We start from the raw sequence: 23,252 nt of genomic DNA on the forward strand, positions 1-23,252 counted from the left end.
TATTTTACAATATCATCATCATGTACCTTTTGCTGTTTCATATGACGAAGACTAACCAAGGCTTGAGATGTTGCTGCTGAAACACCAAACAACACATAATGTAAGAATCAAGAACAGTTCCAGGAAGTATGACAATAAATAAATGCAATGTTTGCTAACCATGTGATCTATTACATGATGTCCTTGATTATAAGATAAGAAAAGATTGAACTTTATTGTCATTGAACAGAGACAGGTACCTAGACAACGACATGTACAGTTGAAGTCATAAGTTTACATGCATATTGGCTAAGCCAAATACATCTAAACTCAGTTTTTCACAATTCCTGACATTTTAGACAATAGGGCTTAAGTGCCTTGCTCAAGGGCACAACGGCAGTGGTAGGCAGCTTAGATGATGCCAGCAACCCTCCAGTCACCAGGGGCCTCGTCTATACACCTGTGTCAGGATGTTGCTGACCGTGTGCACCCCTTCATGGCCACAGCGCCCCCATGTGGATGTGATAGAACAGTAGATTCACAGTTTGAAAGTGCACCTGAAAAATCTGCAGGAATTGCGTGATGCAATCAAGTCATCATGGACCAGAATGTCAAAGGAATGTTTACAACATCTTGTGGAATCAATGCCATGAAGAATTGAGGCTGTTTTGAGGGCAAAGGGAAGCCCTACCCAGTATTAGTATAGTGTTCCTAATAAAGGGAGGCCTTACCCAGTAGTAGTATAGTGTTCCTAATAAAGGGAGGCCCTACCCAGTATTAGTATAGTGTTCCTAATAAAGGGAGGCCTTACCCAGTAGTAGTATAGTGTTCCTAATAAAGGGAGGCCCTACCCAGTATTAGTATAGTGTTCCTAATAAAGGGAGGCCCTACCCAGTATTAGTATAGTGTTCCTAATAAAGGGAGACCCTACCCAGTGTTAATAGTGTTCCTAATAAAGGCAGGCCCTGCCCAGTGTTAGTATAGTGTATAGTGTTCCTATTTAAGTGTTCTGTGAGTGTATGTACTGTATGGGTTAGGGTTGGGCAGTATCCAGTTTGACACCGTTAAAACGTCCCCAAATGTAACCGCGGTGTGCGGTATTACAGCTGGATTAAACATCACATTGTAGGGAGCCGCCAATTTCAAATTATGAATTTGTGACAGCGACCAAAGCCCTAGCTACGTCCTTTCCACACTGGAAAAATAATAATATCTACTTTCGGTTTGTAATGAGCCTATGGCGGGACAAATGAGACTATGTATGGGAAACACTGCAAACACCCAGCCAGTACAGAGAAACACGTGTTAGGAGGAGGAGTCTGTGATCTCACCTCCTCCTTCTGAGGAGAAGCGTCATGTGACACGCGATTATGATCTCTTATAAATAGTATTTTATTTGACAGGTTATTCATTTGACAAATCACATTGTTTACAAAACGTTGTGTCATCACAGCGTGTTCGACCACACAGACAGTGTACAGTGTCCCTGTAATTCATAATTGTAAGTCGCTTTTAAAAGGATTAAAAGCGTCTGCTAAATGGCAAAATTACAATTAAAATTACAGTGGTGCTGGACCAACACTCTGAACTTAAAACTTGTAGTTTTTTTGGAGTGGGGCAGTCCCACGCATATGTTTCATTTTTTGGGATAGAGTTAGTGAGACAGACAGGACAGTAAGGAGAAGAAGGGAGAGAGGGCATGGGCCGGATTCGAGCCCAAGACGACATGGGCATGTGTGTGCACTGTAGACCGTGGCACTAGACCCCTGGACCACCCCAGGCCACAACCGCTGGTATTTTCCAAATACCGCAGTATATTACTGTATTACCACGCACCCCTAATGCAGTACGTGTGTTTCAGCAGGTACGTGTGAGTGTGTGCATATAGGCTGGTCAGGGCTGCATGCAGGGTCAGTCCACAGGGTTGGCTGGAGGTCAGGGTTTAGTGATGTGAACTTCACTAGCTCCGCTGCCATTGGTAGTGGTGGTGATGATGTACTGTGTGGTGGCCTGCTGATTGGCTGGCTGCTGCTCCAGGTGTTCTGCGTGGCCCTGGGCGGTGGTCTGGGGTACGGTGGCCTGCTTGGCCTCCAGCTCAGCCTGACCCTCGGATATCACATAGTGAGTCTGTAGGGACAACACAGGTTAGGACAGGTTAGGACAGGGACAACACAGGTTAGGACAGGTTAGGACAGGGACAACACAGGTTAGGACAGGTTAGGACAGAATAACACAGGTTAGGACAGGTTAGGACAGGGACAACACAGGTTAGGACAGGTTAGGACAGGTTAGGACAAGTTAGGACAGGTTAGGACAGAATTACACAGGTTAGGACAGGTTAGGACAGGGACAACACAGGTTAGGACAGGTTAGGACAGGTTAGGACAGGTTCACATGAACAGACAGAAAAGACCGACCACATAGTCATTGTTTGGTTTCAGCTCACGCTTCGTCCACCAGGCCTCCTCTCTCTCACTCACCGTCTTCACCTGGCCGCTGTTCACTGCAGAGACGGGAGCGCTGGCCTCGGCTATCACATACTGGGTGTGTGGGAGCGCCATCATCTGGATCTCTGAGGCTGGGGATGGATAGATAGATAGATGGATAGATAGATGGATAGATGGATAGATGGATAGATGGATAGATGGATAGATGGATAGAGAGATAGAGAGATAGATAGATAGATAGATAGATAGATAGATAGATAGATAGATAGATAGACAGATAGATAGATAGATAGATAGAGAGATAGAGAGATAGATAGAGAGCAAGATAGATAGATAGATGATAGACAGATAGATAGATAGAGAGAGAGAGATAGATAGATAGATAGATAGATCATAGATAGAGAGATAGATAGAGAGAGAGAGATAGATGATAGATAGATAGATAGATAGAGAGATAGATAGATAGATAGATACATTTATACAAAGTATGGTGACAGTAAATATCCCGGATTTAGCTGTGAGCTCATTTGCATTTGTTAGCTACCATGAGTACAGTTAGGGTTAGTTAGTTAGTTAGTTAGTTAGTTATCTACTCACGGTAGCCGCGGTAGTTCCAGTTCCCGGGGATGTAGGCGTGCTGCACTGCCCCCTGCTGGGCGGAGGTGGTCTGCAGGCTGTGGCTCTGGGCCAGAGTCACGGGGGTCAGCTCCTGCTGGGAGGGGCTTAGAGGCTGACCTGTGACCTGGAAGAACAACAGTAGAGGACGGACCATGTTTGACAAATCACCAGCAGGTACGTCAACCATATCCTTATACCATAACCATATCCTTTATACCATAACCATATCCTTATACCATAACCCACACGCATATTGTTTACTGTTCATATCAGCTGCCTTCTCTGGATCAAACCCACAGCAGCCAGCCTGACTGTACTGTGTGGGGTAGTTAGGGGTAAGCAGCAGTGAGCAGGCTCTCCTCAGTGCAGTAGGAGGACTAATAGGACCTAAGACTTCTACTGCCCCCCTTTGTCCTGTTTCTCTGGTTCTCCAGTGTCTATATAAGTTTAGTTTTTTCCTTCCATCACGGAGACTGCCAGTGGCCCCGGGCCTGAGCTAGGTTACTCTTCCTGCTACGACTGGTGGATTGATGATTCACTTGCTTAGTCAAATGTATCGATTGGCGTCTGCTAAATGCCCAAAATGTAAATGTAAATGTAATGTAAAAGTGTAGTAGGGAAGGAGGGAGGTGTACCTGGCTGGTCCCCTGGCCCCCCGGGGGCTCAGACACCTGGATGTGCTGCACCTGGATGGAGTGCTGGCTGTAGCCGTGGGGGTCGTGCAGCTGGCTGACGTCCACCATGGGGTGCTGGGAGTGAGGCGAGGAGGACGCCTGAGAGAGACACACACACATGACCAAACATGCATGGTGGTAACACACGCGCGCGCACACACACACACACACACACACACACACACACAAACATGCATGGTGGTAACACACACACACACACACACACACAAACATGCATGGTGGTAACACGCACACACACACACACACACAAACATGCATGGTGTAACACACACACACAGACACACACACACACACACAGACACACACACACACACACACACAAACATGCATGGTGGTAACACACACACACACACAGACACACACACACACACACACAGACACACACACACACACACACATACACACACACACACACACACACACACACACACACACACACACACACAACGAAAAGCACTCAGTGTTGTTCCCTCGTCAGTCGGAGTAGCAAACAGAAATCCCAGATCTGAACGTGGAGAGTTGATCAGAACAACCTGCCTAGTGGGGAGGTGACTTCTCACCAGGTCTCTTACATCTGAGAGAGAAATGGGATGTGAGCCACTAGTGAGATGGGTTCTGGTTCTGGTTCTTACCGGGGCCACCTGGACCACCTGCAGCTGGATGTGCTGTGGCTGGGCGAGGCCGGGCCCGGCCTGGGACACGGGGATGTACTGGATCCTCTGGTAGTCTCCCTGGGCCGGCCGGTAGTCTGAGGTTAGCGTCTGAGACAGCTCCGTCATGGCCTGGGTCAGCAGGTCTGTGGTCTGGAGAGACACGGGGTGAATGTCAACAAGTGTTTCTGAGTGTTTAAGTGTGTTTATGTGTGTGTGTGTTTATGTGTGTCTGTGTGTTTATTTGTGTCTGTGTGTTTATGTGTGTGTGTTTAAGTGTGTTTATGTGTTTATGTGTGTTTATGTGTGTCTGTGTGTTTGTGTGTGTGTGTGTGTGTGTGTGTGTTTGTGTGTGTGTGTGTGTGTGTGTGTGTGAGTGAGTGAGAGCTGTAGTATGGCAGCAACTTCAGGAGCCGGGGGGAGATAATGGTGGTTTGGTCTGACAGGACGGAGAGGGAGAGCCTGACAGCGACTAGCGGAGCGACCGACCCCTCTACCCCCCCCCCCCCCCCCCCCCCCCCCCTTCCCCGGAGGTCGGAGACGGGGCGCGCCGGCTTGTCCCCCTGAACGTGCCTGCCTCTTGCCTAATCAAATAAAGGGACCAAGTTATTCGATTGGACAAGAGGCAGTCACATGGATGCTCCGGCGCTCTCAGAGCCAATTTACGAACGCGGCCTGTGTGTGTGTGTGTGTGTGTGTGTGTGTGTGTGTCTCACCACCACCGCCTCCTGTGCGGCCCCCTCCGTGGTGATGACGGCAGGGCTGATGATGGCGGAGGTCAGAGGAGCCTGGAGGCTGTGGACCATCTGGGCGTGTTCTGGGTGCTTCTTACGGATGTGCTGCACCATCTTAGTCTGGGGACACATGTTAAATGCTTTATCTATATCCACATACATGTACAATATCTAAAGGACATAAGTACTATCAGTGCATTGTGACATTATGAAAACAGTCAGTTACAGTACAGTGCTGAGCCAACAACCAGTTGTGCTACACACAGGATGTTATTCAACTAGTTCTGCTACACACAGGATGTTATTCGACCAGTTCTGCTACACACAGGATGTTATTCGACCAGTTCTGCTACACACAGGATGTTATTCAACTAGTTCTGCTACACACAGGATGTTATTCGACCAGTTCTGCTACACACAGGATGTTATTCGACCAGTTCTGCTACACACAGGATGTTATTCGACCAGTTCTGCTACACACAGGATGTTATTCAACCAGTTCTGCTACACACAGGATGTTATTCAACCAGTTCTGCTACACACAGGATGTTATTCAACCAGTTATGCTACACACAGGATGTTATTCAACCAGTTCTGCTACACACAGGATGTTATTCAACCAGTTCTGCTACACACAGGATGTTATTCAACCAGTTCTGCTACACACAGGATGTTTTCCAACCAGTTCTGCTACACACAGGATGTTATTCAACCAGTTCTGCTACACACAGGATGTTATTCGACCAGTTCTACTACACACAGGATGTTATTCACACCAGATGATACCAGTGGGTTGACAGATACAGTATCAACACTGTAAAACAGACAGTCTCCAGCTCATGGGTACAAGAAGCACCGCCATCTCCATATTGAGCGTCTACCAATAACAGCAGATACTGAGCAATACTTTGCTAACTGTTTGGCCCTTCTCTTAGATAGACCAGCCATTTGAAGGCCTCTGACCACAAGCTTATGAACACGACCCAGGGCCCAAGACATGATGTTCCACAGAGTCTGTAGTGTGTGTGTGGCTCTGTGTCAGTCAGTCACCTTGCTGCTGTACTGCTTGGCGCAGTGAGGGCAGCAGACGGGCGCGGTGGCGATGGTGCCGGTCAGCTGCGTGTGCGTGCTCAGCATGGGGTCGGGCTCCCCGGGGGCGGCGGGGCGCAGCTTGCGGATGCTGGGGGGCAGTTCTGCCCCGGGGTGGTTCTTCAGGATGTGGGCTTTCCTTTTACTGGCACTCTTATACACCTGAGAGAGAGAGAAGACACTCTTATACACCTGAGAGAGAGAAGACACTCTTATACACCTGCAAGAGAGGGAAAACACTCTTATACACCTGAGAGAGGATATGAAAACACTCTTATACACCTGAGAGAGAGGAGACACTCTTATACACCTGAGAGAGAGAAGACACTCTTATACACCTGAGAGAAAGAAGACACTCTTATACACCTGCGAGAGAGGGAAAACACTCTTATACACCTGCAAGAGAGGGAGAGACTCAGGTCACTCTTATACACCTTGCAGGGACAGACTCAGGTAAGACTGCATTTACATGCACACCATATTCCGATTAAGGTGTTTACATGTCACAATATTCAGATTCAGAATTATGGCCTTAAGCGGGTTCGGTACGTGTTTACGTACATGACTCTTGCCCAATCGAGCATATTCCGATTAATACAGGAATATGGTGTGCATGTAAACTCAGTCAACGACTACGTTAGGCTGATCATATAATACTGGTCTGGGTGTGTGTGGTAGCGTGGTAGGGAGGCAGACCTTGTCATACTACTGGGTGTGTGTGGTAGCATGGTCTGGGTGTGTGTGGTAGCATGGTCTGGGTGTGTGTGGTAGCATGGTCTGGGTGTGTGTGGTAGCATGGTCTGGGTGTGTGTGGTAGCATGGTCTGGGTGTGTGTGGTAGCATGGTCTGGGTGTGTGTGGTAGCATGGTCTGGGTGTGTGTGGTAGCATGGTCTGGGTGTGTGTGGTAGCATGGTCTGGGTGTGTGTGGTAGCATGGTCTGGGTGTGTGTGGTCTGGGTGTGTGTGGTAGCACGGTCTGGGTGTGTGGTAGCATGGTCTGGGTGTGTGTGGTAGCATGGTCTGGGTGTGTGTGGTCTGGGTGTATGTGGTAGCATGGTCTGGGTGTGTGGTAGCATGGTCTGGGTGTGTGGTAGCATGGTCTGGGTGTGTGTGGTAGCATGGTCTGGGTGTGTGTGATAGCATGGTCTGGGTGTGTGTGGTAGCATGGTCTGGGTGTGTGTGGTAGCATGGTCTGGGTGTGTGTGGTAGCATGGTCTGGGTGTGTGTGGTAGCATGGTCTGGGTGTGTGTGGTAGCATGGTCTGGGTGTGTGTGTTCTGGGTGTGTGTGGTAGCATGGTCTGGGTGTGTGTGGTAGCATGGTCTGGGTGTGTGTGGTAGCATGGTCTGGGTGTGTGTGGTAGCATGGTCTGGGTGTGTGTGGTAGCATGGTCTGGGTGTGTGTGGTAGCATGGTCTGGGTGTGTGTGGTAGCATGGTCTGGGTGTGTGTGGTAGCATGGTCTGGGTGTGTGTGGTAGCATGGTCTGGGTGTGTGTGGTAGCATGGTCTGGGTGTGTGTGGTAGCATGGTCTGGGTGTGTGTGGTAGCATGGTCTGGGTGTGTGTGGTAGCATGGTCTGGGTGTGTGTGGTAGCATGGTCTGGGTGTGTGTGGTAGCATGGTCTGGGTGTGTGTGGTCTGGGTGTGTGTGGTAGCATGATAGGAGGCAGACCTTGTCACAGTACTGGCAGAAGTAGTCTCTGTTGGGCTTGATGATGGGCAGGGTGAGCTCTGGGACGTCGTCTATGCGCATCTCTGGGTGGCGCTTAGAGAGATGGTTCACCTGCACACAGGAACATGGAGGGAGAGGCTGAGCACAATACAGACACGCAAGGCAAGTTTATCTGTACAGCACATTTCATACAACAGGGGCAATTCAAAGTGCTTTACATACATTATTTAAAAATACAGCAAGAGGAGCATAGTAAGAAGAAAAACAAAATTACAATGAATAAAAGCAAATATAAGAAGTAAATAGATAAAACATTTAATAACACAATAGTTCATGGAAAAAAGACATTGATAGAAGTGTTTGTGTTAAATCATAACTGCTGCAAAACATGAAGGTTTTTAGCTTAGATTTAAATATTTTAAGGGTTTGGGCCTGTTTGATTTCTTCAGGGAGTTTGTTCCAGAAGCATGCGGCAGCGTGACTGAAAGCTGCTGCACCGTGTTTTGTTTTTACTCTTGGAATGATTAGCTGATTAGTCTCAGCTGACCTTAGGGGCCTTGCAGAAATATAGGGTGGGAGGAGATCTGATTTGTCCTTGTTTAGTTGGAGGAAGTTTTGTTTATTTGCTCAATGCAATTACACATTGTCGATGGGACTATAGTCGTTAGGTGAGAGGGCTATGTAGATTTGAGTGTCATCCGCATAGTTGTGGTAGGAAATGTTGTTCTTTTTTATGATGTGTCCCAATGGAAGCATGTAGAGACTGAAAAGAAGGGGGCCAAGGATTGACCCTTGGGGAACTCCACGTCATTTTAATTTGGTCAGTACAAAGTTGCCAATGGAGACATAGTAGCTTCTGTCCTGTAGGTAGGATCTAAACCAGTTTAGGGCAGTGTGAGAGAGAGAGAGAGAGAGAGAGAGAGAGAGAGAGAGAGAGAGAGAGAGAGAGAGAGAGAGAGAGAGAGAGAAGGTCGAGACTCACCAGCATCCCTCGTCGTCTGAAGCCCATCATGCACATGCGGCATTTGAACATGAAGCTCTCAAAGTCCGTGGTGGGCACCTTCTGCTTCAGGGCTTTGGAGCGGTGGATCCTGTCCGCCTTCTTGGCCTCGCGCTCCGGGTTGTGCATCCGCTGCATGTGCTCCCGCAGTTTATCCTTCCTCTGAGAATCACAAAAAAGATACACACACATACACACACAACACATGAATAAACGACTGTACTTCCACCTAATCTTATCAGCCTCTCTCTTTCCACCGTTTCCATGTCTCTCTCTCACCTTGAACTGTTTCCATGTCTCTCTCACCTTGAACTGTTTTCATGTCTCTCTCTCAACTTGGACTGTTTCCATGTCTCTCTCAACTTGAACTTTTTCCATGTCTCTCTCTCACCTTGAACTGTTTCCATGTCTCTCTCTCAACTTGAACTGTTTCCATCTCTCTCTCACCTTGAACTGTTTCCATGTCTCTCTCTCAACTTGGACTGTTTTCATGTCTCTCTCACTCACCTTGAACTGTTTCCATGTCTCTCTCACCTTGAACTGTTTCATGTCTCTCTCTCACCTTGAACTGTTTCCATGTCTCACTCACCTTGAACTGTTTCATGTCTCTCTCACTCAACTTGAACTGTTTCCATGTCTCTCTCTCACCTTGAACTGTTTCATGTCTCTCTCTCACCTTGAACTGTTTCCATGTCTCTCTCAACTTGAACTGTTTCATGTCTCTCACTCACCTTGAACTGTTTCCATGTCTCTCTCACTCACCTTGAACTGTTTCCATGTCTCTCTCACTCAACTTGAACTGTTTCCATGTCTCTCTCTCACCTTGAACTGTTTCCATGTCTCTCTCTCACCTTGAACTGTTTCCATGTCTCTCTCTCTCAACTTGAACTGTTTCATGTCTCTCTCACCTTGAACTGTTTCCATGTCTCTCTCACCTTGAACTGTTTCCATGTCTCTCTCTCAACTTGAACTGTTTCCATGTCTCTCTCAACTTGAACTGTTTCCATGTCTCTCTCAACTTGAACTGTTTCCATGTCTCTCTCAACTTGAACTGTTTCCATGTCTCTCTCTCAACTTGAACTGTTTCCATGTCTCTCTCTCAACTTGAACTGTTTCCATGTCTCTCTCTCAACTTGAACTGTTTCCATGTCTCTCTCACCTTGAACTGTTTCCATGTCTCTCTCAACTTGAACTGTTTCCATGTCTCTCTCTCAACTTGAACTGTTTCCATGTCTCTCTCACCTTGAACTGTTTCATGTCTCTCTCAACTTGAACTGTTTCCATGTCTCTCTCTCAACTTGAACTGTTTCCATGTCTCTCTCACCTTGAACTGTTTCCATGTCTCTCTCAACTTGAACTGTTTCCATGTCTCTCTCAACTTGAACTGTTTCCATGTCTCTCTCAACTTGAACTGTTTCCATGTCTCTCTCTCAACTTGAACTGTTTCCATGTCTCTCTCAACTTGAACTGTTTCCATGTCTCTCTCTCACCTTGAACTGTTTCCATGTCTCTCTCTCACCTTGAACTGTTTCCATGTCTCTCTCACCTTGAACTGTTTCCATGTCTCTCTCACCTTGAACTGTTTCCATGTCTCTCTCACCTTGAACTGTTTCCATGTCTCTCTCACCTTGAACTGTTTCCATGTCTCTCTCACCTTGAACTGTTTCCATGTCTCTCTCAACTTGAACTGTTTCCATGTCTCTCTCAACTTGAACTGTTTCATGTCTCTCTCACCTTGAACTGTTTCCATGTCTCTCTCTCACCTTGAACTGTTTCCATGTCTCTCTCTCAACTTGAACTGTTTCCATGTCTCTCTCTCAACTTGAACTGTTTCCATGTCTCTCTCACCTTGAACTGTTTCCATGTCTCTCTCTCAACTTGAACTGTTTCATGTCTCTCTCACCTTGAACTGTTTCATGTCTCTCTCACCTTGAACTGTTTCCATGTCTCTCTCTCAACTTGAACTGTTTCATGTCTCTCTCACTCACCTTGAACTGTTTCATGTCTCTCTCACTCACCTTGAACTGTTTCCATGTCTCTCTCACTCACCTTGAACTGTTTCCATGTCTCTCTCAACTTGAACTGTTTCCATGTCTCTCTCTCAACTTGAACTGTTTCCATGTCTCTCTCAACTTGAACTTTTTCCATGTCTCTCTCACCTTGAACTGTTTCCATGTCTCTCTCTCAACTTGAACTGTTTCCATGTCTCTCTCACCTTGAACTGTTTCCATGTCTCTCTCACCTTGCACCTTGAACTGTTTCCATGTCTCTCTCTCTCACCTTGAACTGTTTCCATGTCTCTCTCTCACCTTGAACTGTTTCCCGCAGGTGGAGCAGAGGAAGTCCTTGCGGTCAGAGTGTCGCAGCATGTGCAGGCGCAGCTTGTCCGGCCTGCAGAACGCCTTGTCGCAGTCGGCACACTGGAAGATCTTCTCTGAGTGGAAACCTCGGACGTGCTTCTTCACCTAGAGGACAGCAGCAGTTCTGAGTTAGTAGTGACCCTTCAGACCTTCAGACCTTCAGAGGTGCACGAACCAAGCATGTTCACCACGGAGCATAACGAGCAGACCTGGGTTTAAAAGTATTTAAAATAAATGGTAAATGGACTGACTTATATAGACTGACTTATATTGACTGACTTATATAGACTGACTTATATAGCGCCTTTATCCAAAGAGCTTTACAACGGCCTCTCATTCACCCATTCACACACACATTCACACACCAATGGCGACCAAGTTACCATGCAAGGCGCCGGCCCGCTCACTGGGAGCAATTTGGGGTTCAGTGTCTTGCCCAAGGACACTTCGACATGTGGCCAGCCGGGGCTCGAACCGCCGATCTAACGACCTTCGTCGGCTACTTTCAAATACTCTGAGTGTCGAGCACTACCAGGGGGGCGGGCTGACCTGGATGAAGTCAGTGAAACACCTTGTCTTTTCTAAGTATTTTAAATACTTTCATATACTTTGAGTGTCAAGCACCAGCAGGGGGGGGGGCTGACCTGGATGAAGTCGGTGAAGCCCTTCTTGCAGGAGGGGCAGGAGTAGCAGCCGTCCACGGCGTGCAAGCCCACGTGGTCCTTCAGCAGCTCCAGCCGGTCGAATGTGTCGGTGCAGAACAGGCAGGAGTAGGAGCGGCTCTCCGAGTGCAGCAGCAGGTGGTCCTCCAGCGCCAGGTTACTGAGGAAGGCCTTGCTGCACAGGTGGCAGGACAGCGCGTACTCCCGGCCGTGGACGCGCAGGTGCTGCTCCAGCTTGTCCTTGTCCCGGAAGGCCTTGCCACAGTGGGTGCACTTGAACGGCCGCAGGGTCTTCCTGATGAAGAGGTGCTGGAGGGCCGCGTTCTGAGAGAGAGGAGAGAGAGAGAGAGAGAGAGAGAGAGAGAGAGAGAGGAGAGAGAGAAGGGGAATCTTAACGCTGTGGACACACCAGGGTTCCCACACCTTCTGAAACATCAGATTCAAGCACCTTTCAAGGACTCAATTCCCTCAAATTCAAGGACCCAACACGGCATAGTTTGAGACAAAACTAGATGAGAATTTATATAATAGGAACTATCCACTCACAGACAACAATTAAAAAGAGAGGCTTGAATGTGTGAACACTAGATGGTCTCTTGCCTTCTCTACCACAGCACAGCTAAACAATATATTGTGAAATATGTGAATCAGAATCAGAATCAGAAGACTTTATTGCCATGACATGTAAACATGTTAGGAATTTGGTTTGGGACAATGGAGCACGGTTTACAGCAGAACAGGTGCAAGACAGGACAAGACAGTGCAAACCAACATCAAAGTGCAAGAGCCATAATTAATATAAAGATAAAGTGCAGAGATCAAGTGTTCAAGTGTTCATGTCCAGACAGTCCAAAGCTCTCTGGGTGGGGGTGGAGGGAGGGTAGATAGATAGGGGTCAGGTCAGGGGGGGGGGGGGGGCAGCGGCATTTAGGAGCCGGATGGCTGTGGGGAAAAAGCTGTGTGTATGTCGGGCCTTCACAGTTTTTAGGGACCGCACCCTCCTGCCTGAGGGGAGCGGGGCGAAGAGACCGTGTCCTGGGTGTGCGGGGTCAGCCATGATCTTCCTGGCCCTCCCCAAAGCCCTACTTTTAAACAGGGCCTCAAGGGGGGGCAAAGGGCAGCCAATCACCCTCTCCGCCGAGCGTATCACCCGCTGCAGCTTGGCCTTATCCTTGGCCGGTGCAGCGGGGAACCAGATGATGATGGCGGAGGTGACGATGGACTCAATGATGGCCATGTAGAAGTTCACCAGCGTGGTCTTTGGAAGGTGGAATTTCCTGAGCTGCCTCAGGAAAGACAGTCTCTTCTGGGCCTTTTTTGTGAGGGCGTCGATGTTGGGCCCCCACTTCAAGTCCCGAGAGACTGTCACCCCAAGGAAGCGGCATGACTCCACGGTGGTGACTGGAGTGCCTCCCAGTATGATTGGAGAGGGAGGGGGTGGGTTCCTCCTGAAGTCCACTATCAGCTCCACTGTCTTAAGAGCATTCAGCTCTAGGTTGTTCCGGGTGCACCAGGAGACCACCAAGTCAATCTCGCTCCTGTAAGCAGATTCATCCCCCCTGGAGATAAGCCCTACCAGGGTGGTATCGTCCGCGAACTTGAGGAGCTTGACCGACTGGTGGCTGGAGGTACAGCAGTTGGTGTAGAAGGAAAACAGGAGGGGAGACAGGACGCAGCCCTGCGGGGAACCGGTGCTGATGGTCCTCAGCTCAGAGATGGACTTCCCGAGCTTCACCCGCTGGGTCCTGTTGGACAGAAAGTTTGTGATCCACCTTCAGGTGTAGTCAGGCACCTGCAGTGCAGAGAGCCCACACTCCAGTATGGGTGGCAAGATAGTGTTGAACGCCGAACTGAAGTCAACGAACAGGATTCTGGCGTAGGTCCCGGCCGTGTCCAGATGTTCCAGGACATGGTGTAGAGCCATGTTGACCGCGTCCTCCACGGACCTGTTGGCTCTATACGCGAACTGCAGGGGGTCTAGGAGAGGGTCTGTGATGGACTTCAGGTGGGCAAGGACGAGGCGTTCAAAGACCTTCATGACTACAGAGGTCAGGGCAACGGGTCTGTAGTCATTCAGGCCTGTGATCCTCGACTTTTTGGGGACAGGGATAATGGTGGAGGATTTGAAGCAGGCTGGTACCTGACAGCACTCCAGGGAGGAGTTGAAGATGTTGCTGAACACAGGGGACAGCTGGTCAGCGCAGAACTTCAACATGGAGGGTGAGACAGCATCCGGACCGGCCGCCTTCCGGGGGTTCTGTCTCTTGAACAGGCGGTTCACCTCTCTCTCTGAGACAGAGAGGTGTGGGCGGGCAGAGGGGGTGGGGCTCAGGGAAGAGAAGGGAGGAGGAGGGGAGGTTGGGGAGAGGGGGGGGGAGAGGGGGGGCAGTAGCAGAGGGGGCAAACTGTAGTTCGAATCTGCAGTAAAACTTGTTCAGTTCATTTGCAAGGAGAGTGCTTTCTGTGGTCTGAGGGGGTTTTGGTTTATAGTTGGTGATTTGTTTTAGACCCTTCCAGACAGAGGCAGCGTTGCCATCTGAGAATTGTTGTTGCAGTTTCTCAGAGTAGCAATGTTTTGCTTGCTTAACAGCTGCCTCGAACTTGTACCTGGCGTCTCTAAACCTGTTCTTGTCACCCCTCTGCCAGGCATCCTCCTTCTCCAACCTCAGCCTTCTGAGCTGGGCTGTGAACCAGGGTTTGTCATTATTATAACTGACCCTGGTCCGAGTTGGAACACACACCTCCTCGCAGTAGCTGACGAATGACGTCACAGTGTCAGTGTACGCATCCAAGTCGTTACCGGCCTCAGCCCCCGCCCACTCCACATAGCCCTCGTCACAGCCAGCCCGCTCTAACCAGGCGCTGCTTTTCTCCATAGCCTCGCTGTTCCATGTTCTGAACGACTTCACTACAGGTTTTGACACTTTTAGTCTCTGCCTGTAGGATGGGATCAGATGGACAATATCGTGGTCAGATGTGTAAAGTTAAGCAATACAGAGACTTATTTACTAGTTGACGAGCTAAGTAAAAAACATTTTGAATATATATATATTTTTAGAGAGAGAGAGAGAGAGAGAGAGAGGGGGGGGGGGGGGGGGAATTCAAGCACTTTCAATGACCATGTCTATTTTCAAAAACTTTTAAGACCTTGATTTCTTTTTCTCAAATTCACAAACTTTCAAGGATTTCAAGGACCCATGGGAACCCTGACACAGCGACAGAGCACAGAGAAGCATTCCACTGTCACAGAGGGAGAAGCCGACAGATGTGATGGAGAATGGAGGAGGAGGAGCTGTTAGGATGTTTTACGTGACACCAACAAAACAGTTAGACAGTTTGATATGCTGCCTTCCTTCAGGGCCAACCTACCTGCATGTCCATCTTTAAGAGAAGCACGCATTGAGAAAGAGAGACACACTGGTTTAAAAAATAAAAAGCTGCAGCCATCTAAGAGACAGGTTACACCTTAACTGCTCTTCCTGAGACATCTACTGCCCCCCAGCACTGCGTCTGCTGAGACACCTGCTTTTCCCCTATACTGTGTCTCCTAAGACTTCTACTGCCCTCCTTGTACTGTTTCTCTGTTCTCCAGGGTCTATATAAAAAATAATCTATATATATATTATTAATGTTTTTTGGCCCTGGGCCTGAGCTAGATTACTCTTCCTGCTACGACTGGTGGATTGACGATTCACTTGCTTAGTCAAATGTATCGATTAAAAGTCGCTTTGGAATAAGGCGTCTGCTAAATGCCAAAAATGTAAATGTAAATGTAACACTGCATCTCAGACCAGGACAGACCAGGACAGACCAGGACAGACCATCTCAGCGTCTCAGCGGTCTTACCCGTATTCTCTTGGCTCGCCTCATGTCCTGGGCGGTGAGGTGGGGGTCTGCCGGGGGGAGGTGGGGGTCTGCCGGGGTGAGGTGGGAGGGGTCCTCCTTCACTGGCGCAGGGCAGTCAGCGGTGGGGGTGGGGGGGGCGTCTGCGTCTGGGACTGGGACCGGTTCACTTCCAGACGACCCCAGCTGGCCCTCAGCGTCAGAGCCCACTCCTTCCACCTCCAGCTCAGCCACTATCAGACCGTTCTGGCCGCTGTCTGTTCTCTGCTCGAACGGCAGCTTCCCAGCGAATCCCAGCAGCTCCTGCAGTCATTCACATATATATGGTCAATGGTAAACAGACTGACTTATATAGCGCTTCATTCCAAAGCGCTTTACAACGGCCTCTCATTCACCCATTCACACACACACATTCACACACATATTCACACACCAATGGCGGCAAGCTGCCATGCAAGGCGCCGGCCCGCTCACTGGGAGCAATTTGGGGTTCAGTGTCTTGCCCAAGGACGCTTCGACATGTGGCCAGCCGGGGCTCGAACTCGAACCGCCGATCTGCCAACCTTGCGATCATTAGACGGCAGCTCTACCTTCTGAGACACAGCCGCCCCTACAGTACATACTATGGAGACATATACTATGACGTAGTTACTTGTCCGTACCGGAGTGTTGTCCACACCGGCGTCGCCCTGAGGGTCCAGACGGATGAACTTGGGCGGCCGTCCGGGTCTCCTGCCGGTGCCGAACCGCTTCCTGCCCCTCCCCCTGCTGCGGCCTTTAGGTCTGGAGGAGGAGGGAGAACACCTGTCAGTCATGTCACCTGTGTAGTAAACTCAACCGGTCCAGTAGATAGAGTGTGGGACAACACAGTAAAAAAATAAATAAAAATTGTCTGATTGGTTGTCTATTGTGCACTTCCTTGTTTTGGTCATTTGTGTGATGCAGAGATTAATATGCTGTACCGAGAACAAATTCCACCGGCTTTGGTCGTGTGGCTAATACATTTTCTATCTATCTACTTTTCAGTGTTGAATGTTGACTATTGTCATGTCTTACCTGGTGACATAGTCCAGGTGTCATCATGTCTTACCTGGTGACATAGTCCAGGTGTCATCATGTCTTACCTGGTGACATAGTCCAGCTTGTCATCGTGCATGTTGAGATGCTGCTGCAGCTGTTCTGAGCTGATGAAGCGGCGGTTACACTCGTAGCAGGGCCAGTTCTTCTCCTGCTCCCGCAACACTGACACACACAACCACACAGAACCACACAGCAGAGTTAGTTAGTCAACACTGACACACACAACCACACAGCAGAGTTAGACCAATATCAAACCTCCTGGATTTCTTAGAGCAGGGGAGGAACATGTGGTTACTGAGATTAAGAGAGCAGCAGAGACACGTGAGGGTTAGGGCTAGGTTAAGTATTTTACCTTTCCGCCCCGCGGTGGCGCAGCGGTCTAAGCACTAGCCACTAGTGCAAGCTGCCCACCAGGGACCGGGATCGAATCCCGGTCTCGCCAGACCCGGATATGGCCAGGGCACACAGGGAGCGGCATATTGAGCGGCCGCTCCCAAAGGGGGGTATAGGACTATTTCCGGACAAGGATCCGTCGCGCAACACCGCCCCCTGGGTGCCGGAATAACGGTGTCGGGCTCGAGGAGCCAGTCAGCTAGTCTGCCTGGCGATCTCCTCTGGGGCTGCCGGCCACGGGGTCGTGCGGCGGATCCTACGCAATAGGCAGGGGATAATTGGATGCTAGGTTGGGTTCAATTGGATACCAAATTGGGTGAAAAAGGGATCAAATCTGAAAAACTAATTAAAAAATAAAAATAAAAATAAAAATACCTTTCCTCTCCTCGTCTGTTACATCGTGAATCTTGTGGTTGACAAACTCTGCATACGACGCTGCGTACCACACCTGGAACAGAAAGATTATTAAAAGGCTAAACTTAACAGCCATAATCATTACAGCACTGTTAACGTTGGAACACATGTTTGCCAAGCAGCAATCAGACCCATATTTATATCTGAGACTTGCGTATATATATATATATATGTGTATATGTATGTATGTATCCCAACCTTGAGCTCCTGCTTTGGCTGGATGTTCTTGAGGGTTGTGTAGAAGATCTCAGCGCCGTACTGATAGGCCACCAGGTTCTGTTCCAGGTGGTTCTGGGCGGGTCTGACGAACATGAGCCAGTTGCAGCTGTCCTCGTCAGACAGGTCCACCCACATGTCCTCAGCCTTCTCCCCGTCCGTGTCTACATCCAGCAGGCACAACTGAGGACCGGAGACAAACGATTAGAGAACAAACAACAGACCAACACTATCACCCTAACCCTGACCCTGAGTATACATGGCTAGACTCCAGGCTGGCTCTACATGGTTAGACTCCAGGATGGCAACCAGGGGTGCGTGTCCAGGCTAGGATACCTCTGGCTGTAGATTGAGAAGTGCTTAAAGGTTCAGGATACAGATGTCAGATTATAAACAGTACTAAACGGCCACGATGAACTTGTACCAAGCAGGGACTGAGATCACATGATGAAGATGTTTTGGACCAAAGTTCTTCTTTCTCAAACCTGGTGTTGAGGTCGAGCACTGGCCTTTGCATACCTATTTTACGCTATGTTTTAATTTTTTTCAATGATATACACGTTTGACGCTATTAGAAAACACCTTATGGATGTTCTCACATTTTCAGCGTGGCCTCAGACAGGACCGCAACGTGAACTGCTACATGCTGCACCTTTAAGACGCGTGAACGAGGACTGTGGAACAAGAACAAAGTAAGACTAGACTAACAAGACTATGGAGGACAGAGAGGTGACTTGTGGAGAACAGAGAGGTGACTTGCTTTGAGGTGGATGTAGTGGTCGTGCAGCTCGGCCTGTCGTACTAGCGGCCCCTCCACAGGGCCAAACTGGGTCCTCTTGGGGATGCGCCTCTTGGAGAAGACCCCTCCCAGGAAGCGGTCGATGTAGAGGACCAGGGGCAGGCTGGCCCGAGCCTTGGACATGACGGGCCGGTTGGGGATGGGGTGGAGGGGGCCGTGCTTCAGACACACTGACGGGTTGGCATTGTTACACTCCTCACACCCTGAGGGGAACAAAAGAGAGAAAGAGAAATATCAGACATGATCAGTTAACTAAACATTAGACAATCATCACGTATTGGTGATGAAAGACACTAAGGTTAATCCTGGCTGTCTGTTCAGCACGTTGAGAAACATCTTCTATGGTTAGGGTTAGGGTTAGCACTCACAGAGGCTGTGGGGGGTGAAGGACTGGGGTGGACTAGGCTCCCAGTCGTCTAAGTCAGAGTCTTCTTCGTCTTCATCATCGTCATCCTCATCAGAATCCTCTGTTGAGTCTGTGGCGGCCAGGGGACTGGAGGAAGGGGCTGTGATGGGGAGTGAGTTCACCACAGTCAGCTGACCCTGGGAATAGAGAAGGCATACTGTGATACAAACTGTGATGCTGTCAACAGGGTTCCCACACCTTCTGAAGCATCTCATTCAAGCACCTTTCAAGGACTTGAAAGACTCAATTCCCTCAAATTCAAGAACCCAACACGGCACAGTTTGAGACAGAACTAGTTGATGAGCTAAGTAAAACATTTTTGAACATATATATACTGTATATTATTTTTTTAGAGAGAGTGAGAGAGAGAGGGGGGAATTCAAGCACTTTCAATGACCCATGTCTATTTTCAAAAACGTTTAAGACCTTGATTTCTTTTTCTCAAATTCACAAAATGTCAAGGACCCATGGGAACCCTGTATACAGATCAGATAGGACACAACATGTCGTGCCCCGCGGTGGTGTAGCGGTCTAAGCACTAACCACTAGTGCAAGCTGCCCACCGGGGACTGGGATCGAATCCCAGCTCGCCAGATCCGGATATGGCCGAGGCACACACAGGGAGCGGCATATTGGGCGGCCGCTCCCGAGGGCGGTATAGGAATAGTTCCGGACAAGGATCCGTCGCGCAACAGCGCCCCCGGGGTGCCGGAATAACGGTGCTGGGCTCGAGGAGCCAGTCAGCTAGTCTGCCTGGCGATCTCCTCTGGGGCTGCCGGCCACGGTCGTGCGGCGGATCCTACGCAATAGGCAGGGGATAATTGGATGCTAGGTTGGGTTCAATTGGCTACCAAATTGGGTGAAAAAGGGATAAAAATCTGAAAAAAACAAATTTTAAGAACACAACATGTCATGTCCTCACCTGTGGAACAGGTTCCAGGATGGCCTGAGGCGCCTCTGCCACGTTACTGAGGACGTGCAGGTTGGCAGCGTTCATGTTCTGTCCACTGGGCAGCAACACCGTCACCTATGCAACAGAACCATACAGAACATTTACATTTCTGTACGAGTATCACCTAGAGTAATATCTAGAGTATTATCTAGAGTAATATCTAGAGTAATATCTAGAGTAATATCTAGAGTATTATCTAGTCATATCTAGAGTAATATCTAGAGTATTATCTAGAGTATCATCTAGAGTAAAACAATTGAACACACTCTGAATGAAGACAAACTTGCCTGCTGTGTTGTGCCGTCCTGCTGGATGTAGGCCACCTGGGGCTGGTCGGTGAACATCGTCTGGAAGAGATCAACACAAACAGCATTCAGGCAAAGGCAGCAACTTTCACCAGACCTACCTTAGTACGGGGGCAGGTTCTTGTAAATGGGACCTATGTGAGTCAACAATTACTTTTTTTAGAAACAAATCGTGCTTTTCCCATGGAACCAGGAAATATCTTGTATTGTAACGACCTTCTGACCTCTGCTAGATTATGGTGACCTCTGACCTCTGCTAGATTATGGTGACCTCCTGTACATGGACGCTTCTGCTCAATGTCTGCATTCTAATGTCTGCATTCTAATGTCTGCATTCTAATGTCTGCATTCTAATGTTTACATTCTAATGTCTACATTCTAATGTCTGCATTCTAATGTCTACATTCTAATGTCTGCATTCTAATGTCTGCATTCTAATGTCTACATTCTAATGTCTGCATTCTAATGTCTGCATTCTAATGTCTACATTCTAATGTCTGCATTCTAATGTCTGCATTCTAATGTCTACATTCTAATGTCTGCATTCTAATGTCTGCATTCTAATGTCTACATTCTAATGTCTACATTCTAATGTCTGCATTCTAATGTCTACATTCTAATGTCTGCATTCTAATGTCTACATTCTAATGTCTGCATTCTAATGTCTGCATTCTAATGTCTACATTCTAATGTCTGCATTCTAATGTCTGCATTCTAATGACTACATTCTAATGTCTGCATTCTAATGTCTACATTCTAATGTCTGCATTCTAATGTCTGCATTCTAATGTCTGCATTCTCTGGATTCTGTGTATCATTGTGCCTTGAGATTTGTCACTGTTTGTAAACACCTTACTGGTTGTAAACACCTTACTCATCAATGCACATTGTATGTAAAAGTGGACTGGCCATCCTTGTATGTACGCAGGTATACCCATTGGTTGAGCTTTATATATAAAACTCTCCTTGGCCGGTCCCTACCTATCCGTGTACACATCTCCTCAGAAACCATGAACACAGGACACTTTATAACTGCATGTTCCACGTGCTCGTACTGAGCTGGGCAAAAAAGTGTTTAAGTACGCTGCCCCCTCTGCCTGGAATACTCTCCAGAAAGACTTAAAACTAAAATAACTAATCAGTTATGATGCTTTCATAACGATTTTAAAGGTCTTAGAAGGTGAAAGTATTTGGAAATTGTCATTGCTTTTAATTCAGTATCTGTGCCCGCCCAAACCTGCTTTTAATGTCTTGTTTTTTTGGATGAATCTGTGTATTGAATGTATGCCTGTGTCCTTGTGCCCCTCTTGGCCAGGTCCCTCTTGGAAAAGAGATTCCTTATCTCAATGAGGTCACCTGGCTAAATAAAGGTTTAATAAAAATTATTAAACTATTATATATTATAGTATTATTATTATTATTATTATTATTATTATTACTATTCCAGAGGCATGCACCACATAGTTCCATACACTGTGGTGTTGTCTTGCTATGCGATCTGATGGATCATATTAGGACAGCCTGTGTAGCTCGCAGCATGAGACAGAGTGTACTAGGATCAGGTGTGAGGCCCCCTGTCTCTCACCTGTGACCCATCAGCAGGGTGGATGTAGACTAGCGTGTGCTCAGCTGACTCCACGGACGTGTAGGAGTTTCCGTCTGCAGTGTAAACCACCTGCTGTCCACGGTCCTGCTGGTCCCCGCTGTACACTATCTGGGCCACGGCACCACCCTCAAAATGCACCTGGAACACACACATATAACCCCCCTTACTGACATCACTAATTATCCATGTTCCATTGTATTAGTATGCAGAATTACAGAATTATTTCAAGAATAAAATGCTTTCACTTCCTAGACATTGTAATTTTAAAAAAAACATTTCCAGTCATTTACTAAAAGCTGTTTCTGTAATAACTTGTCTTATCAGGCAGAGGAACAGACCTGCGTGGCGTTGCCTGATTCAATGTTGGGAGCCTGGCTCCACACAGGGGATGGTTCCTGCTTGGTCTCCATGGCAGGGGTGTGCCAGGCCCTGTCTACAGATCCCCGTCACCTCGTCAGCTGATCAGGCAGGCCAGGATGCACACTGATGCTGAGATGTGAATCAATGGAAATATGTATTACACACAGCAGGCACACTGCTTCAGTAACGTGTAGGAGTAAAATGTTTTGGGAGAAATGCAATTCAATTGCTCAATCGATTGAATAACATTATTATGCTGTTGTAGTTACAATGACATCATGAATTTGTCTTCCCTATCTGTTGTACATGTAGCAGGCTACACTGTTCATTCATTCACTCTGTTGTACATGTACACTGTTCATTCATTCATTCATGTACACTGTTCATTCATTCACTCTGTTGTACATGTACACTGTTCATTCATTCATTCATTCATGTACACTGTTCATTCATTCAAGTACCACCCTAACTGTCTGCAAATATTTGTACAGGGACGGACCATTTTTATAATGTAGTACATGACCAGATCTATGTGATATTCATATGGTAGCAAGGGTCTATGTATATGATATTCATATGGCAGCAAGGATCTATGTATATGATATTAATATGGTAGCAAGGGTCTATGTATATGATATTAATATGGTAGCAAGGATCTATGTATATGATATTCATATGGCAGCAAGGATCTATGTATATGATATTCATACGGTAGCAAGGATCTATGTATATGATATTAATATGGTAGCAAGGATCTATGTATATGATATTCATATTATAACAAGGGTCTATGTATATGATATTCATATGGCAGCAAGGATCTATGTATATGATATTCATATGGCAGCAAGGATCTATGTATATGATATTCATAATGGTAGCAAGGATCTATGTATATGATATTCATATCTATGGTAGCAAGGATCTATGTATATGATATTCATATGGCAGCAAGGATCTATGTATATGATATT

The 23,252-nt window shown here is 47.7% G+C and overlaps 1 protein-coding gene across 1 annotated transcript; it reads right to left on the reverse strand.

Moving 5' to 3' along the window:
• Positions 1 to 1,914: 1,914 nt before the first annotated feature.
• Positions 1,915 to 22,328, reverse strand: prdm10 (PR domain containing 10; the record flags this gene model as incomplete). Its single annotated transcript, XM_080547313.1, has 22 exons — positions 1,915 to 2,106; positions 2,460 to 2,557; positions 3,024 to 3,168; positions 3,680 to 3,817; positions 4,372 to 4,542; positions 5,106 to 5,243; positions 6,174 to 6,374; positions 7,883 to 7,993; positions 8,865 to 9,044; positions 11,192 to 11,347; positions 11,887 to 12,228; positions 15,751 to 16,050; positions 16,410 to 16,530; positions 16,872 to 16,989; positions 17,596 to 17,668; positions 17,833 to 18,033; positions 18,611 to 18,852; positions 19,018 to 19,192; positions 19,978 to 20,082; positions 20,295 to 20,354; positions 21,898 to 22,056; positions 22,257 to 22,328. 22 exons carry the CDS (start codon positions 22,326 to 22,328, stop codon positions 1,915 to 1,917), a joined length of 3,498 nt encoding a protein of 1,165 aa, XP_080403439.1.
• Positions 22,329 to 23,252: the final 924 nt, after the last annotated feature.

This window comes from Nansenia antarctica, assembly GCF_963989245.1.
Source record: "Nansenia antarctica genome assembly, chromosome: 17".
Classification (NCBI taxonomy): domain Eukaryota; kingdom Metazoa; phylum Chordata; class Actinopteri; order Argentiniformes; family Microstomatidae; genus Nansenia; species Nansenia antarctica.